The sequence below is a fragment of the Gorilla gorilla genome, chromosome 12, assembly GCF_029281585.2.
Source record: "Gorilla gorilla gorilla isolate KB3781 chromosome 12, NHGRI_mGorGor1-v2.1_pri, whole genome shotgun sequence".
Taxonomy (NCBI): Eukaryota; Metazoa; Chordata; class Mammalia; order Primates; family Hominidae; genus Gorilla; species Gorilla gorilla.
In genome coordinates, this window is record NC_073236.2 from 107,407,179 (window position 1) to 107,427,514 (window position 20,336).

The window sequence follows — 20,336 nt, forward strand, 5'->3', positions numbered from 1 at the left end:
TATAACTGGAACATATTTGTTTAGACTTCATCACATAATCTTTTTGTCTGAGGTTAACAGTCATTTCTCCTAAAATGACTTGGTAGTATTAATTATTTCAATAAAAACTGTTCAGAAGTTACACTCTCTGGTAATCACACCTAAGTGTATTTCCGCTTACTAAACATTTTTATTTTCAAATATTTCTAAATTAAAGCTTGTTCTCATGATGCTTCTTTATAAAATATTACTCACTTGCAAGAGATGCAAGATGAGGCTGGATATGTATCTCCTTAAGTAGCACTGCTGCAGGAAGGTGAATGGTAAGGTCACACCAAGCCTCCTCTGGAAGAAAGATGTAGGACCAAGCAGCAGAGCGAGCTCTTCTGTGAGGAGGTGTGGCCTGCAACAGCACTTCAGCTGGTTGGGCAGTAGGACTGCTAGATGTGATTGTACCTAGAGAAGATATTGTACATAAAATAAGAACTTGCAAAAGAAACATAATAAAGCTTTAAAATCTATACAAATAAAATTAAACTAGAAAAATTAATTGAAAACATGAACAATTGATGCTGGTAATGTACTTAGTATCCTAAGCATGACTGTAAAGGTATTCACAAAACATTAGGAAATCCTGTCAACTGGCAAGGTGACAAGTTCATTATTAACTGCTGTCTACTTTGTACTCATATGATACACGAAAACTAAAGACACAGCAATAAACGTAGCTCAATAATTTTCAAACTCTTTTTTTAATTTTTTTTTAATTATTTATTTATTTATGTATTTATTTTTGAGATGGAGTCTCGCTCTGTCACCCAGGCTGGAGTGCAGTGGCGAGATCTCAGCTCACTGCAAGCTCCGCCTCCCAGATTCAGGCCATTCTCCTGCCTCAGCCTCCCGAGTAGCTGGGACTACAGGCGCCTGCAACCATGCCCAGCTAATTTTTTGTATTTTTAGTAGAGACGGGGTTTCACCGTGTTAGCCGGGACAGTCTCGATCTCCTGACCTCATGATCCACCCACCTCGGCCACCCAAAGTGCTGGGATTACAGGCATGAGCCACCGCGCCCGGCCTCAAACTCTTTAACTAAAAAACAATGTCCAATATATCCTTCACCTTTAAAATAATCACCTTTATTCTAAGATGTCAATGTCTATGATTTTGAAATATGAAAAGAAAAATTTAAAAGAAACTATGTAAACTAGATAAAAAAGTAAATACCTAAATTCAAAACTTTTAAAAAAGACAGTACTACTTTAAGGCCAGGCACAGTGGCTCATGCCTGTAATCCTAACACTTTGGGAGGCCAAGGTGGGGGATCACTTGGGGCCAGGAGTTTAAGACCAGCCTGGACAACATGGTGAAACCCCATCTCTACTAAACACACACACACACACACACAAACAACCCCCCCCCCCACCCCAGTGTGGTGAAACATGCCTGTAATCCCAGCTACTCAGGAGGCTGAGGCATGAGAATTGCCTGAACCCAGGAGACATTGTGCCACTGCACTCCAGCCTAGGTGAGAGTGAGACTCTCTCAAAACAAAACAAAACACAGTACCACTTTAAGAAGGAAAATGAGATTTAAAATTGATTAACATTTAAAGAGAAAACTTACGGAAGAATCTCTATTTAGTTTCTTAAATTGTGCTTCTATTTAGACTCACAAATAAAAACAAACTTTACTGCTAAAGAACTGTCAAAACATTCCCTCTCGGCCAGGCATGGTGGCTCATGCCTGTAATCCCAGCACTTTGGGAGGCCGAGGCAGGTGGATCACCTGAGGTCAGGCATTCGACACCAGCCTGGCCAACATGGTGAAACCCTGTCTCCACTAAAAATACAAAAATTAGCCAGGTGTGGTGGCAGGTGCCTGTAATCCCAGCTACTCGGGAGGCTGAGGCAGGAATCGCTTGAACCCAGGAGGCAGAGGTTGCAGTGAGCCGAGATCACGCCATTGCACTCCTGCTTGGGCAACAAGAGCAAAACTCCGTCTCAAAACAAACAAACAAACAAAGCATTCCCTCTCATAAGTAGAATGTCGAGATATCCACTACCTCTAAAATAAACTGTTTGTAATTAAAATAGTGATATATAACATCATCAACTGACTTCAACTAATTTTGTTTCATACCAGCTAATAAACTAGATAAATTCACATAAGTAAGATTTAGTAACACTTTTCTTACCAAGGGGTGCAAAGTTATGAATCCCTTCAGCATTGTCAGGCTCAGAAGCTAGTATTCTTGTTTTCAATGTGCTGTCAACAGCTTTATTTGGACCAGAGTCAAGAAATTTCATAATAGTTGATACCATACTTCTTGCAGTGTTCACAATAGCCCTTGTACTAGTAACCATATTATTGCATATGAGCTGAACACCACCTAAATTTATAAAGAATATGAAATGAAATCGATCTCAGGACAGATGGTTCAACATCAAAAGTAAACTTCCACAAAAGACTACAAAAATGAAAATGTAACATACTATCACATAACTATGCTTAAATGATAGTTATTGAAATATTATCTTACCCATATCATGAAATGCTTTCAAGGCATCACTAGTATCCAATACTCTCAAAATGAACCACAATAATGGCTCAGATAACTGGCAAGTAGCAAGTGAGCCCTAAAAAATGAAATATGCATATTATGACTTTATATATTCCTGTGAATAAGAACTAAACTCAATGCATGTAATATTCCTTCCTAGTTAATTTTTGTAAACTGACAGCCTTAAATACTCTAAATACAAAATGTCTGCCAAAATACATAAGAAATCTTACCTGAATAAAAAAAACCATCTCCCTGAACTCAGAGAATTTTTTAAAGCATGTGTCTTCATCCATTATTATCTTTTCTCTTAATATGCATTTAGACACCAATTTCATTTAAAATTTGAACCATTTAAAGTACCTTTGTATTTTCTAATAGAGAAATATACACATTCAACAAATGTTTACAAAAATGATAATTATACACTGCTATATAAAAGACATAAGAAATTGTTCTAATATCTGCATTTCAAAATGGGAAATGGACAAGAAAGTAAAATAATCTGGTTCCTACAATTTCATTTGTAAAAATGAAATACAAAAAGGAAAAATTTTGTAATCTATTTTCTTTAATTAGCCTAATCTCTTTTAATGGAAAAAAAAGAAGCTGAATACACAACATAAATTTCAAAAGATTTCACATTACTTCTTCTTACATAACATCTATGGAGAACACCTCAGTATTACACTATTCTATTTTTAGGAAAAAGAGAAGAACTTCTTGAGACTATATTAAAAAATCTAAAACTCAAGAACAGATTAAATGTTTTACTCTTATATCACTGTGGTCATCTCTGAAAATACCACTTCAAAGAAACTTTATTCTCCAACTTTTATTAATAATCCATAGCCCTCTTGTACTGATGCTTTTCATTGTCCGATATATAATAAATATATTTATTTATCTTTGTCCTGTAATTTTCCACTTACATCGCAAGAAATTTATTTGAATCACCGCAACTGTTGTTGGCTTGAACTTACTTGTCTGCCCATATATCCACAGGCCATGTATGTTAAAATTGGCTGCAGCATCATGTGGACTGTAGAAGCTTTTTTACTAAGGGTTGTCAGTATGGTAAATAATCCATCCCCAACTGATATGGCATCCAACCCACCATGAAAGTTTTCATGTTTAGTGAGATGTAATCCACTTGCTCCTAAGAAAAATAAAAGATACCACATTAAAAGTATATACATCCAGCCGGGCGCAGTGGCTCATGCCTGTAATCTCAACATTTTGGGAGGCTGAGGCAGGTGGATCACCTGACTTCAGGAGTTCAAAACCAGCCTGGCCAACACGGTGAAACAAATAATAATTAAAATATAGAAGCTGAAAAGTCATTTTTTCCAAAACTGCTGAAGAATGAATATATAACAGCTGTCTAAACCCTCTACACATAACCCGAATGGACTCCTAGAGATTAAAATATCAATGACAATATTCAGTAGAGCACGGTTTATGGCTATCTTCTTACATGAGATACCTCTATATCACCAACAATAAAAATAAGTTGTTCTGTTATATGACTGAGAACATCACTCTACATACTAGCTATATACATCAAGAAGAGAGGACATGAATAGAAAAATAAGTGATACCAGCATGTAACTATTCTTTTTAATCTAATCAAACGGAAGATGTGGCTGTTTCTCATACACTGACAAAGAAAAAAATACCAACAGACAAAAATATATTAGAAATGGATTTTGCCACAGTATACAAATGTTCATTTATTTTAAAAATTTAATGTAATGTATTAACATTCAAAGAGGTAAAAGAGTTAAGCAACAGCATATAAATTTAACACTGGTATGTGTCATAGAAAATGTTACAGTATGAGTAAAATTTTACATTTTATTTTTAAAGCAAATGTGAATAAATAATACTTGTCTTCAACACAAAATGATGTGAAATAAGAGTTCAAGACCAGCCTGGCTAACATGGTGAAATCCCGTCTGTACAAAAAAAAAAATTGGCAGGGCGCAGTGGCTCACACCTGTAATCCTAGCACTTTCGGAGGCTGAGGTGGGCAGATCACCTGAGGTCAGGAGTTCGAGACCAGCTTGCCCAACATGGCATAACCCCATCTCTACTAAATACAAAAAATCCGCCAGGCCTGGTGGCACATGCCTGTAATCCCAGCTACTTGGGAGGCTGAGGCATGAGAATTGCTTGAACCTAGGAGGCGGAGGTTGCAATGAACCGAGATCACACCATTGCACTTCAGCCTGGGCAACACAGCAAGACTTCATCTCAAAAAAAAAAAAAAACAAAAACAAATAAACAAACAAAAAACTAGCAGAGGCATGGTGGCACACACGCCTGTAATCCCAGCTACTCGGTAGGCTGAGGCAGGAGTATCACTCGAATCTGGGAGGCGGAGGTTACAGTGAGCCGAGATCGCGCCATTGTACTCCAGCGTGGGAGCAAGACTCTGGCTCGGGGTAAAAAAAAAAAAATTAGCCGGGTGTGGTGGCAGGCACCTATGGTCCCAGCTACTTGGGTGGCTGAGGCACGAGAATTGCTTGAACCTGGGAGGCATCTCAATAAAAAGAAAACAAACCAAACTGACATGACATTTGTCAATATTTCACTTTCATTCATTAATTGAAGCCCCTACACAAAAGTCCTCACCAATAAAAATCAGTCATGAAAAGCTTAAAGCAGTTTTACACTATAAAGTAAAAAGAAAATGAATCCATATATTGCTTAAAAAAAACAGTTATAGTATCAGAGACAATGGTAAGATTAATATTCTCAATACATACCAATTATCATTGCCATGGCACTGCTATTACACAGGCCCAGAGCAGACAAAATCTGGCTCATAATTTGTTGGTTGGCTAAGACTAAGTCAGCAACATATGCAGGCGATCCTTGAACACTGGTACTGCTTCCATTGCCATCTTTGCCTCCTGAGACTTTTTCTTCATCTGAAACACTATCTGTTGTATTTGTGGTCACAGACACTCTTGCACTGTATTCCCTATTGCCTGAAAGAGGCAGCTGCACTAAAATGTTAACAAGTTTTAACAAATCAAACATGAGTTGATCTCTTGTCATTTCGCCACAAACTGCTTTTGCATCACCTGGACGAATAAGATTGGCAAAGAGTCCCCCAAAGCATGCTCGAGCACCCACGGAGCTATCTGATCCACTTCTTGACATTACTTTGTCTGAGCAAGTGATATAGTGGTGCACTAAAAATGTAACCGATTCTATCACGGCAGAAATAGTACTAACTGAAACGACTTCAAAATTCTGCTCCAGAGTGAATTCTAAGAGCTTCACTTGGGCATCGAGAGGTCCTTGGCCTGTCTGGAAAGCACCCCTGCAGAGAGAGAGAGAGAGAGACAGAAAAAGAGAGAGAGATACAACAAGAGAAATGATTAAAAATTAAACGATTTTAAGTAGTTTTGAAAGTAGTAACTTATCACAATACAAGAAAGTTAAACAAATTCTTGATATTCACTATTTCATTAGGTAGCTAATAGTTTTCATCTCTTTTGGAATTCTTGTTCTTGCCTCCATTTTAGACAAACTCAAAAACAACCTCCCTTCCAAATACAAAACTAAGGGACAAGTATATCCGGAAGTGATTTTGAAGCTACAGACAAAAATACTTCAAAATCACAAGGCACTTCTTATAATGAAATGAGTTCTAATATTTCCATTCTCAAATAATGCTATTGTAAACATTTCCTACTGATAATGATACATAAAAATTAAGATTCAATCAAATCATTCTCAAGTATCAAAATTGAATGCTCTTCAAATTCTGTTTATGCCTAAGATACAGAATGCTGAAAAGTCTAACAGCAAGTCAGTCTAACAGCAAGAAAAAGGCAAATTAGGCCAGGTGCAGTGGCTCATGCCTGTAATCCCATCACTTTGGGAGCCCCAGGTGGGCAGATCACTTTTGGCCAGAAGTTCAAGACCGGCCTGGCCAACATGGTGAAACCTCATTGTTACTAAAAATACAAAAATTAGCCAGGCATGACGGCATGTGACTGTTAATTCCAGCTACTCAGGAGACTAAGGCAAAAGAATACTTTTGAGTTTGAGACCAACCTGGCCAACATGGCGAAACCCCATCTCTACTGAAAATACAAAAATTAGCCAGGCATGGTGATGGGCCTGTAATCCCAGCTACTCAGGAGGCTGAAGCATGAGAATTGCATGAACCCAGGAGGAGGAGGTTGCAGTGAGTCGAGATCACACAACTGCACTCTAGCCTGGGTGACAGAGCGAAAGTCTATTTCAAAAAACAAACAAACAAAGACTGTCTAAAGCAAAAAAATAAAAAATAAAAATAAGGTTGCACAGTATTGTGTTTATAGCATATATAAACAGTAAAAACATGACAACTATGTCACAAAAGACGGAAGAAAGGAACTGAAACTACACTGTTAAGTTCTGACATTATACATGAACGGAATATTTTAAAGTGGAATGTGATTAAATAAAGGTATATCTTGTAAAACTAGGACAACTAATATTAAAAATTTTCGGTTATAGGCCAGGCACAGTGGCTCACGCCTATAATGCCAGTGACACGGGTGGATTGCTTGAGCTCAGGAGTTTGAGACTAGCCTGGCCAACCTGGTGAAACTCCGCCTACAAAATATACAAAAATTAGCCGTGTGTAGTAGCATAGCAGAAGCCTGTAATCCCAGCTATTCGGCAAGTTAAGGCACGAAAATCACGTGAACCCAGAAGGCGGAGGTTGCAGAGAGCCAAGATCGCACCACTATGCTCCAACCTGTGCGACAGAGCAAACAAACGCTGTCTCAAAAATAAATAAGAAATTCAGTTATAAATAAGGATGGAAATGAAATTATTTTAAAAGTTGCTTAATTCAAAAGTCAACAAAAAAAGATTTCTTAAAAGGAATAAAAAATAGATGAATAGAAAAATAGCAAAATGATCAATTTTAATCCAGCATGTCAATAATTACATTAAATGTAAGTAGTCTATATAGTCTATATAGACCAATTCTGACTTTGTCAAATGCTTGTATTAGAAAAGAAAGGTCTAAAATCAATTATCTAAGCCATACAGATCAAATTAAATTCAAACAAAGTACAAAGGAAGAAATAATCTATAAGCTGCCTTTTTTTGAAATAATATTGATGAACTTCTAGCCAGAATGACCCCAAAATAAGATAAAAATTACCAACATCAGAAATGAAGGAAACTTATAGATCCTATAAACATTAATACATATATATATTTCCACTAACAAATACAACAATGTAAAGGAGCAACTTCCTTCACAAAATTACCAAAGCTCACTCAAGAAGAGAAAACCTGAACAGTCCAAGACCTAGAAAATAAGTTGAAAATTTTTGGGGCAAAGAAAACTCTAGCCACAGGATGCTTCAATGGCAAATGCTACCAAATACTTAAGTAAGTGACAATACACATATTACACAACCTCTTTCAGAATAAATTCAGAGAATAAATTCAGCAAGTTATAAAATGGATTGATATGTTATGACCAAGGGTGTCTATCTTGAGAATGCACATTAACTGACACTTAACAAAAAAAATCAAACTTGGTGTAGTGGCATATGCCGATTGGGCCAGCTAAGAACAGAATGAGACTGAAAGCTTGCTTGAACTCAGGAGTTCAAAGCCAGCCTGGGCAACATAGTGAGATCTCAACTCTTTAGAAAACACCAATATAATTCAACGTATGAACAGATGAAAGAAGAAACAATCTATGTTCATTTCAACAGATGCAGGGAAACATCTAACAAAATCCAGAGACATTCATAATTTTTTTAATGTCTTAGCAAGTTAGAAACAAACTGGAACTTCCTCAACTTACTATCACATATCTAAAAAAGAGTTCCAGCTAGTAACATATCTAATTATGAAAGACAATGTTTCATAAGATCTTAAGATTGAGAAAAAGAAGGAAGAGTAACTTTTACCATATGTACTCAACAGCATACTTGAAGTCCAAACAAGTACAATTGGATGGGGGGAGGGGAACCCATGAGACATATGCATAAGAAAGGAGGAAATTAAACTAACCGTATTCTCTGACAATACGGCCAAACAAGCAATACATCTGCCCAAACAGATCTACAGAATGATGCAATCTCACTCAAAACGATTTTTTTCTGGAAAATCAATAAGCTGATTTTAAATTTAAAAGGAAAAGGAATGGAATTAAAACAGCCAAAATAACTCTAAAAATAAAGAACAAAGGTGGAGAGCCTACACTACTAGATTTCAAAAAATACTGTAAGGGAACTAAGACAGTGAGGTAATGCATAAAAAACAGACAAAAACATAAATTCTATATAATACACTGTATGAACAAATGAGGCTGGGTGTGGTGGCTCACGCTTGTAAACCCAGCAATTTGGGAAATGGAGGCAGGTGGATCGCTTGAGGCCAGGAGTTTGAGACCAGCCTGGCCAACATGGCAAAACCCCATCTCTACTGAAAATACAAAAATTAGCCAGGCATGGTGATGGGCCTGTAATCCCACCTACTCAGGAGGCTGAAGCATGAGAACTGCACGAACCCAGGAGGTGGAGGTTGCAGTGAGTCTAAATCATGCCACAGCACTCCATCCTGGGCGACAGAGCAAAGTTGTCTCAAAAAAAAAAAAAAAGTGTATGAATTAGATCAAAACAAGTATCATTGATTGGTATTTGAAAAACTACAAAGGGAATCCAATGAAAAAAGGAAAGTATTTTCAAAAAATGGTCTACGAAGGCGGGGTGCGGTGGCTCATGCCTGTAATCCCAGCACTTTGGCAGGCTGATCACGAGGTCAGGAGATCAAGACCATCCTGGCTAACACGGTGAAACCCCGTCTCTACTAAAACTACAAAAACAAAATTAGCAGGGCGTGATGGCAGGCACCTGTAGTCCCAGCTACTCAGGAGGCTGAGGCAGGAGAATGGCGTGAACCCAGGAGGCGGCACTTGCAGTGAGCCGAGATCGTACCACTGCACTCCAGCCTGGGTGACAGAGAGACACTCCATCTCAAAAAAAGAAACAAAGATATAGGAACAGTTGGACATCCACAGGCAAAAAAAAAAAAAAAAAATTCATCCTGAAAGCAAAAAATAACAAGTCTAAATATAAAACATAAAATTGTAAAATTTCTAGAAGAAAACATAATATTCTGTGTGACTTTGTGTGAGGAGGGTATTTAAGACTTTGTGTGAGGAGGGTAACAACAACAAAAAATACGTAGAAGTTGACAATTTAGATTATATCTAGAATTTTAAAACTTCTGCTTTTTGAAGGATACTTAATAAAGTGAAAACAGAGTCCAAAGACCAATAGATGGTATTTGCAAAACACTCATCTGATAAAACTGAATGCCTTCTTTATACCGAGTATTTCTTTCAGTGTATATTATTATATCATTAATCTAACTAAAGAGCTGCTGGATCTTTCACAGAATACCAGAGCCTTTATTAAAAACAAACATAAACTAACATTCTTCTTGGGCCACAGCTTTGTGGACCCTATTAAATAAACTAGGCCACAAAAATGTATAGGGTATATGTGTGGTGAAGTGAGGTGGAGAAAAATCCTAAACAGTTTTTGTGGCATATAAACCTCAAAATATCTCTGCTTAAATATTAGATGTGACTAAACTACAAACAAGATTAATAATCCTTTAGAAAATGTTAGAGCAAATATATTAAAAGTTTAGTATGAAAATCTTCACTGTTGTGAACTCTGTGGATCGGATTATGCTAAAGCCTGCAGAGTTAAAATTAAAAAGCCTAGTTAAAAGAAAAATAAAACAAATGGTGACTAATCTTTACTCCTCACGGGATTTTAATTATGTCATTCAAAATTTCACAAAATCCTCACAAAGTATGTATAAATATTGTTTATTTGAATAAAATTAGATAAAAAAGTGGCAATAGTCACTACTGACTTATTCCTGATCATTAATTTATTTGAGAAAGAGTGTTGTTCTGTCACCCAGGTTGTAGTGCAGCGGCACAATCAGGACTCACTGCAGCCTCCACCTCCTGGGCTCACTGGTTCAATCAATCTCCTGCATCAGGCTCCACAGTAGCTGGGATTACAGGTGTATACCCACACCCTAGCTAATTTCTTTTTCTTTTTCTTTTTTTTTAGAGAAGGGGTCCCGCCATGTGACCCAGGCTACTCTCAAACTCCTGGGCTTAAGCGATCTACCTGCCTTAGCCTCCCAGGGTGCTGGGATTACAGGCGTGAGCCACTGAGCCCAGCCCTATTCCTTATATTAATGGGGATTTTTTTGAAATACTCAGTTTTATTGTAACTTCAAAAACAAAGTAACACTTTATAATTCATTAAAACTTTTCGGCCAAGCACAGTGGCTCACACCTGTAATCCCAGCACTTTGGGACGCTGAGGCGGGCGGATCACGAGGTCAGATCGTGACCACCCTGGCCAACATAGTGAAACCCCGTCTCTACTAAAAATACAAAAATTAGCTGGGTGTGGTGGTGCGTGCCTGTAATCCCAGCTACTGGGGAGGCTGAGGCATGAGAATCGCTTCAACCCAGGAGACGGAGGTTGCAGTGAGCCAAGACTGCGTCAGTGCACTCCAGCCTGGCGACAGAGCGAGACTCTGTGTCAAAAAAAAAAAAAAAGTTTTCATCAGAAAGTAATGTTGGATTTTCAGAAATATAGAATAAAAAAATACATTAATAAGAGATATATGATATTGAAGCATTCATGCATTACAATAATCAACCCATTATGGTCAAAATTTATTCTTATAACATGCAATCTGATTTTGTTAATAAATTTATTTAGAATTTCTACACAAGATTAGTATACAATTTTCTTTTATAAGCTCTATTTTTCAGGTTTTCTTACATATAAAATCACTGGTAGCTTTAGAGTTTAAAAAGCTTCAAAATAAATTTCACCTTTTAAAAAGCTTATAATAACTAATCTATAAAACCATTAAAAGCAAGTCAACTGTATTCCTTTCATATTAAAGAGAGTAGAGGTAGAAGGACTTGGGAAAACCATAATGAAATGAAATGGAAACAATCAGGAAACACACCAATATATCCTTCCCCCTTAATTACTACTGTCCTCCTGCTTATTTGTTCACAGATAAATTCCCAACAAATGTTAAAGAAAAGTATATTTGGAGAATTACATGTTACTTCTATATCAGGAACAAATTAGTACACAAAAATTTACCTTTCAGTTGAAAGTATATGAATTAGCTTGAGCAAAAATTCACTGAATATCTGAGGACATGTTGAAGAAAGATGCACTTGTAATCGAGTAAGAAATTCTTGCATAGCTTGTGTAGCTGTGGGACCAACCTGAAGAGAAATGTATATTCACTGAAAACTGCTTACTGGTAACATGTAAAAAATCATTCACTTAAAAATTATCAAGTAGAAAGTCAAAAGCTATACACTGTAACTTTTCGTATGAGGAAAACAAAAGTATTAATGATAGCAGGAAATGAATTTTTTAGGTCTTGATGTATTTATTTTGAATTGCAAATAAAAATACTGTTAATACTTTTTCATTATAGTTTATACACCACAACTATATTAGGTTTATTGAACTCAATACTAAAAAAATCACCTGAATTACACAATAAATACTTTTATAATGCTTTTTAGAGTATAAATAACTTCAACATAGATTTTCACAAATAACCTTCTTAATTACCCCATTTCAAAATCAAATAACGCAGGAGCAGAGAGTTAAAATGATCCATAAAAGATCATGTTTCTAACAACTAGCAAAGCAAGCATTAAGCTAAGTGAAAAACAAAACAAAAACTAAATAAAAATAAATTTATACCAAGTCAAAAAAAAAAAAAAACTGCTTTCCCAAACTTCTAATTCATCAATGAAAGAAATGATAGTGAACACTACATTAAGTAACCTGAGGTAGAAGTGTGCTCTAACACTTCTACATGTTATTTTATTTGATCCTAATTTGACTTGATGAACAACTCATAAAACCTTGGAGTAGTTCTGGAAAAATGAAATACAATATAATCCTCCAAACTATTTTAGAGTTAAATAAAGTTAATTTCTGATACTGAGCATACAAATCATAGCTTTCTTATCAGAACTTCCTATATAAAACCAAGATATCAGTAGGAAAGCTTGATCTTCAGTAACTTAAAAAGTTTTAAAAAGTTATTTCCTCCTTTCTTTTATTCAAAAACAGAAAGAAAATATTATTTTTTGCAATGCCTTGTTCACTGATACCTAGCTATACAGATAACTAGTTATGTAATTTGGGGCAATGTAGCTGATACATGTTTTCTTACATGTAAAATAATTAAGTCAGAATTGGTGATCCCGAGGAGTCTTCCTGTTTGAAATTCAATCAATCTTTAAGTACAATAATCACTTGATAACATGTCTCTGCCCCTACCAAAACCCTGTCCCAATCTAACTGTAAGTTAGTTTCTTCTCTCTTACTTGTTCCTTGTCTCATTTATTTTATTAAGATCTGTAAAATTAAAATATATTAAGTATTAGAGTATTAACTAAAGCTCTATGAAGGCAGATATTTGATCTTGGTAAATACTGTATGTCTAGTACCTAGAACAAGCACGCAGAAGCCTCCTAAACACTGAATAAATGAATTAATAGAGAAACTGGGCTGTTGAGGACAACTAAATTAGGATTTATCTGACGGCAAATCCAAGAAGTTTAAAATGATAAACTTGCAAGATAATCTTGAATAATTTTGATTTTAAAAGATGTTATAAATGCTAAATATATTTTTACTTTAAAAGAAATATAATGAAGTACAAATATTTACACAGAAGCAGTACAACATAGCAAGAAATTAAATTGATATAAAGGAAATTTTACAGTGAAACAGAAAATGTTTATAAGTCCTGAGCAATATTGTTATCTTTTGCTAAGCAAAATCATTAACATCATAAAATGATTAAGGTGAATTGATAATCTTGATAGAAGTAATCAAATATGACATATTAAAATTTATTGATTCCAAAATTTTTGAAATGCTTCTCTACCTTTGCAGTATTTACTCAGAATGTTTCCAATTATCCAAAATTAATGCCAAAAATATGTATCTACATGAAAACCTAGTATCACTGTTCTAAGAGGTTAACTTACCACCTGCTATTATTTAGTGTCAGTATAGCTATTATTACAAATAACAAAACCTTTTTTATTATATTGATACATAAAAGGCTATTATTTAATACTTTAGCAATAAAAAAGTTACATAGCTTTACATTACGAATACTGTTTATTGAACAGTCTGGGCATATGCCAGGCTAAACATCATATTACCTGTGGACTGTGTTGATTTGTTCCATGTGGACTGGTGCCAGAAAGAAATTTCACTAATACATGAATTAGGTTTGGATCTGAAACCAACAAATGAGCAGTACTCTCCTGAGTTCCAATGGCACTGCTGGAACCAGCTATAAAACATTTTTTAAAAACCTCTTAAGAAATGGACCATGAAATAATGGAAATGCAGTATCTAAAAGCATCTTTTAGTTCCAAGGAAAATTCATATATTCCTAGTAATTACAGTTTATTAAAGGGGTTTCAGTTTCTACTATATTGACTAAGCAGGACTTCCCTCTCTATCTACCATCTATCTCCTCTGCCCCCTTCTGATTCTGAAAACACCTCGAGCTTAATGTACATCTTATTTAGTACAGTCAAACAGAAAAGATATAACTAGGTCCTGACTCTTATTTGGAAAGCCTATTCTAACTAACGCCCCCTTCCAGAAACAGTCAGAGATCTACTTTTCAGGTAAACTTTAATCAAGTTTTCTAAAATAAGTTGTAGCAAAATTATTCCTTTTTGCATGTTAGTTGTATACAGGTTAACTGTGAACTAACGTACAGGTAACACAACAGTTTTCTGAGATGAATAAAATATCCTTTGCATGAAATCCACCTTCAGTATCATAGTGATGCTTTTGATCTCATTTTTGGAAAATATATTCCAAATGAAAAAAGATAATAGCATTTTAAAGCTAAGCAATGATTTAAATTATTAAACAAAACCCAGGAATCTAGTTATGCATGTTTATGAATAATGAATAAATCATTTTTAAGTACAAAGGTATCTTAAAAGAATAACATAAAAACTTAGATGAAATGTAAAAACCTGCCTTTGTACTCTAAAAGCAATCAATTTTCTTTTAATCAGTTTTTAAAACGTAAAAAAAATGATTTGAACATCCAACAAGACATATGAGACTATATTATCAAAGTAAACAAGCACAAAGGATATATAAGAACTAATTCAGAAGAGACATGTTAGAAGAAAAAACTCAGTCACTTTTATTGGAGACAGAGTCTCACTCTGTCACCTAGGCTGGTGTGCAGTGGCGTGATCTAAGCTCACTGCAAACTTCGCCTTCCAGGTTCAAGTGATTTTCGTGCGCCAGCCTCCCAAGTAGCTGGGACTACAGGCGCCCACTAACTTTTGTATTTTTAGTAGAGATAAGGTTTCACCATGTTGGCCAGGCTGCTCTCGAGCCCCTGACCTCAAGTGATCCACCCGTGCCGGCCTCCCAAAGTGCTGGGTTTACAGGCGTGAGCCACCACATCTGGCCAACTCAACCACTTTGACAAGTATACCACTCCTTGGAAAACTCTGTTTTAAGAATCCAATAGTAGAACACTAAAGTATATGTCAGAAATTTAAATGAATAAATTTATGAACTTACAATTAAGCTGCATGTTTGTCATGAGTGTTAGGCTATGAAGCACAAGGCACCATGTCCGGAGCAAAGTATTGGGATACCAAGCTAACACTGTGAGAAAGCTAGTTATTGATGCTATGCAGAAAAGAGAAAGGGAAAATATTTTTCAGAAAAACAATGTTTATGAAGAATTAAGTCAAAAGAATAAATTTAAAAACAAGACACTATTTCTTTAAATCAGCTCCTTAACCAGTGTCTTCAAAACATGCAAATAAAAGGAATTCTCCATTAAATACAACTAACGCATTAAGAATCAGTAACATTTTAGGATAAGGTTTAAAGCTCAGCCCACAACACCTGAAATGACATGTTATCACTCTCAGTATGTTGTACTTTCCAAACTATAGGCATTTCTACTTCAATACAATTTACTAAAAATCCTCACACTCTACAAAACTGGCAACTGAAAACAGTAACGGATACTGGAAAAACTGGTATTATAGGCATGCGTATACACAGCCGGCTAATTTTTGTATTTTTTTCACCATGTTGGCCAGGCTGGTCTAAAATTCCTGCCCTCAAGGGATCTGCCCACCTCGGCCTCTCAAAGTGCTGGTTTTACAGGTGTGAGCCACTGTGCCCAGCCAGGAATAACTATTTTTTACTCTTTTATTTTTTATATATATTTAATATTTCTCATAATAAAATTAAAAACAGATGAAAACAAATTTTATTATAATAATAATATAGTTGAAGAGATGGAAACCTATCAATTAAAGAAGGGCTGGCTGGTGCTGAGACAGTGCAGATGTAAATAGAATCCGTGCGTGACTCAGTGGAGCTGGCACTCACATTGGAAAATACACCGTGTAAGACCCAAGCAAGCTACAGGATGCCTCACTTTAGGGAGAAAGCATCAGGAACAGATTCTCATTTTTATTTTTCTTTAAATATAACTAAAATAGATTCCTGTAGCTAGAGCTGAAGGCTAACTCTTTTCCTGTTGTATTATTTTACTACCACCATTCCCATACTCATATTTTGCCAAGAAACACACACAACTTCCACAGGAAACTGACAACCTTCTCCAGCTGACTAACTCCTCCAGGGGCTAACTCAAAGTTTTAAAAAATGAAAAAAAATAATAATAATAAAAAACCGACCTGCTTTTACAGATCAGACAAAACTTCAAGAAAATATAAAGAAGTAACAGAACATTGTAAATTTTAGTTGCATACAGGCATACCACAGACCAGAGAGTAAGAGTCTTCTATTCTCAGCAAGGTCTCCCTGTATCTTTCCTGCTAATCGGTAAGTTAGTGCATCTTTTTAAAAACGTATTCTGTTTTTTCCCCACTAGAATGTTATAACCCCTAACGACAAAGATTAGGTATATTTTAACCTAATAATTACGTTTTAAGCTTGCTATTTAGACTATAATGATTTTTCTCCTAATAAATCTTACCTTGATTTAATGAAATAACAGGTATCCTATTAGCATTATATAAAAATATGTCTGCTCCATTTTCTTTGTTTCCACATGAACTAGAATTCAGGCTCAGTGTGAGCCACAATTGGAGAAGTGACTCCAACTGAAAAAGAATGAAAATCAACAGGAGAAAAATGTACCTATTATAATATGAAATACAATTTAAACAAAAATCTTATGTTTAAATTCTTGTCACGAGAAATAACCGTTTCTATTAAACACTTCTTCACACTTAAAAGCATCTTCTAGTTAATTAAATTAGTTGATCAGCAAACACATCTTAAAATTCTTGAAGAAACAAAATTTACCTGAATTAAAAGTTAGAAATTACCTCATAAAAAGATTCTTCTAAATTAAAACAGGTGATTCAAGTCATTTTTTTTTTTTCTTTGAGACAAGGTCTGCTATATCTTGAACTCCTGGGCTCAAGCGATCCTCCCGCCTCAGCCTCTGGGACTGTAGGCATGTGCTACTGCACCTGGTTAATTTTTTTTTACTTTATTAGAGACAGGATCTAGTGTTATGTTGCCCAAGCTGGTCTCGAACTCCCGGCCTTAAGCAATCTTCCTGCCTCAGCCTCTTGAGTAGCTAGGACTACAAACTCAAGCCACCATGCCCTGTGATTCAAGTCTCTAAATCACAGGTGTGTGTATGTGTAGTAGGAATTAAAGTACTGAAGCTTAAAATCATTAAAATTATCAATGGTCCATCATTGAGAAACTGTGATTACTTTGGTAATCAAAGTATTTCTAATATTTTTCCAACTGAATATAATAAAGAAATCATCCCTGACAGGATTAGAATGAACTTCCCAATTAGTTTCACCTTTTACCAGGCTAACAATAATATGTAAAAATACACCATTTCTCCTGAAGTCATACCTGAACATGATGGACTTGAAGCATGGAAAAAAGTTTGTTGAAACAAACATTTAACATTGGGACAGATGATAACTGTATAATAAGCTGGCTGGTTTGGTTTGCTGCTTGTAAACCCCCTAGAAGTGAATCATCTGTTCCAGTGGGAGACTGTGATACTGAAAATTAAACACAAGTATAATTTTATACATAAAGTATCAGGATATGTGTTAACTGGTTATTCATATGTATAAATAGGTTAAATTGGTTTTAAAAATTAAAACTGCATTCTTTAGAATGGTTCAAAACAATATTTAGTATTTGAAAAACGTGTTTTTATAACATTACTTGAAAGTAAAAAAGACAATGACCAAAGAGAGAAGTTCCCAAATTCATAGGACTCAACCAATAAAAAAAAGGCAAAGAACTTTTCTAGCAATTTTTATTTGCATTTTTTTCCAATTAATAAAGGAGGGAAAGCAAAGGGAAAGAAATAAGACTCCTGACTAATTATTGATAAGGTAGTTTTAGAATAATCTAGATTCTAGTTCATTCATCTTTAACCTTGACTATAGATTAGAATCATCTGGGGAGCTTTCAGAAGTTCTGATGCCCAGGTTACACACAAAACTAATTAAATGAGAATATATTCATGGGAACCAGAGAAATACAAGGATACTAAGAGCTTTATCATATATTTAGAGCCTTATTTTATTATTATATTAAAAAGAGAGACAGCTGTGTGCAGGATAATCAAAAGATAAAGAGGAGACACCAATTTCAAACAGATTTTCTTTTTTATTCTTTTTTTTTTCAAATATCCTTTCAGAATTACGAAAAGATATTCTAATAAGTGGTTTTAAATAACAAATGTTTAACAAAGAAAAGGGTTACTTTGGGCAGTACCGAGTTATCTCTAATCATGCAGACACTGGACCCTACAAAAGGGATCCCCATATTGCCTGGGAGATAAGATACAAGAATATTTGTGTACCAATACTGAGATTATAGAACACTAGACCATTCCTTCTGTTTTTCTTTTTTCCCTTCTTTTGATGCCCTCTAAAGCAAGAAACAAATGAAGACTGCAGACTGAAAGAATTCAATTTAACATAAGGAAGATGTAAAAACTCAAATTTCTCTATTGAAATGGGTTGTGAACTCTCCATAAGAGAAGCATCTGTAATTTTATTCGGTTCTACCTACTATCTCTACCCCTTCTTCACTCTGACCTAGAGAAGGTGAAGCAATATGCAGGCCTAAGAAAACAAAAACCAGCACCCTCTTCTAAGCACAGCTCCCCAATCTGTCCTTGAAAAACACCGTGCTATTTCAACTGTATTCCTCCGAGGTCTACCCAGTTCCAGACTTGTGTAGACCTCATCAAGGAAAACAAACCGTAACGTGATGGCCAGCTCTGGCAGGCTACCTGTTTCTTGTAACACAGCCATACCCATTCATTTACATATTGTCTATGGCTGTTTTCCTGCAACCAAGTCAGAGTTGAGTAGTTTCAATACACACCATATGGCAAGCAAAGCCTAAAATATTTACTATTAGTCCTTTATGAAAAAGTTGGCCTTTCTTTTCTGTAGGTTATTAGGTAGTAAATCCTCTCAATTCTGGCTTTCAATTAACAGGCCTATTTGGCTGTCATCCTACACTATATTCTCTATCCTAGTCTTTAAGGATGATAAAGAAGTTACTACAAAAAATCTACTTCATCATAAATTTGGAATAGTGCAATGAACTCACAGGCAGGTATGAAGGCTTCTGTAGGAATTTTATTAACCTTACAACAATACAGTAAACAAAACACAATGGAGGTTTCTGCACTGAACTGACAGCACTACATGGAGGTATTTTGCATGACACTCCCTGCATTTGTTAATCCTTTGTCTTAGTTTTCAACTTGCTACTAACTCGGAGCTGGGAAAGTGCTGCATACTAAGTCCCCTCAGACTCACATCATGGAATTTAAAAATCTGTCCTTGATGAATCCACCTGAAAATGATGAAGAGCTGAATCATTCACTGCAATACTCTAAAAATGGTCATTTTACTTACACGTAGGAGATGTATTTGTTAATGCCTGTAAAATGGAATCTGCCTCCAGAGTAGACATCATTTTCAACATCAGTTCTGCTTGCTGTTCAAGTCCAACTTCTAGGCGAGCATCCAGGGCTACAAAAAGCAATTGAAAGAAAAAGAAAACATTGACAATTATTACTCATGTCCTACTTCCTACAATAAAATGATGACATCTGAACCCAAGAGAGGATGAGGAGTGTGTTCTTACAGAACAGCCACCTAACATGCACTATCGGAGCCACAGCAGGGGAAGAATATCTGTGGAAAGGAGGGTAGAGACAGGCGATTGGTTATATAGAGACAGAAATATTAAATAAGTGAAGTAACAATAATGGAAACAAAGACATTAAGGATAATGAGAACCAGGTTTCTCACTGTCAGAATAAAGTGCTATAAATACAGACAAGAAGAAAGCTAAAATGAACCCTATGGAGTTAGATTAAATCCAGATACACTGATGTGAATTCATCATATTCAGGATAGATAGACAGATATAGAAATATAGATGCCAAGTGTGTGTGTTCACACGCACACACAAACACATACTCCCTAGCTCTGTCCACCACGAGGAAATGAAAACAGTCCCAAAATAGCAACACATATATCTATGACGAAATCATGGTTTGTTAACCACATTTCTCCTTTAAAAGGTTTTGAAATACCATGCTCCTTTAAGAAGTGACTAAT

The 20,336-nt window shown here is 35.6% G+C and overlaps 1 protein-coding gene across 27 annotated transcripts in view; it reads right to left on the bottom strand.

Annotated features, from left to right (window-relative positions):
• BIRC6 (baculoviral IAP repeat containing 6) overlaps positions 1-20,336 on the bottom strand; it is a 259,698-nt gene that overhangs the window by 113,561 nt on the left and 125,801 nt on the right. For all 27 annotated transcript variants that reach the window (XR_008676790.2, XM_055377695.2, XM_019021217.4 and 24 more), the window contains 11 exons: positions 19,626-19,742; positions 17,584-17,738; positions 16,679-16,805; positions 15,238-15,348; positions 13,836-13,969; positions 11,734-11,861; positions 5,311-5,873; positions 3,523-3,698; positions 2,519-2,615; positions 2,174-2,368; positions 235-435 (listed from right to left, as the gene is read on the bottom strand). Coding sequence is in view for 26 of the 27 variants with exons in the window: in XM_055377695.2 (XP_055233670.2) it covers positions 235-435; positions 2,174-2,368; positions 2,519-2,615; positions 3,523-3,698; positions 5,311-5,873; positions 11,734-11,861; positions 13,836-13,969; positions 15,238-15,348; positions 16,679-16,805; positions 17,584-17,738; positions 19,626-19,742 (2,004 nt within the window). In the remaining variant the exon portion in view is untranslated. The remainder of the gene's footprint in view (positions 1-234; positions 436-2,173; positions 2,369-2,518; positions 2,616-3,522; positions 3,699-5,310; positions 5,874-11,733; positions 11,862-13,835; positions 13,970-15,237; positions 15,349-16,678; positions 16,806-17,583; positions 17,739-19,625; positions 19,743-20,336) is intronic.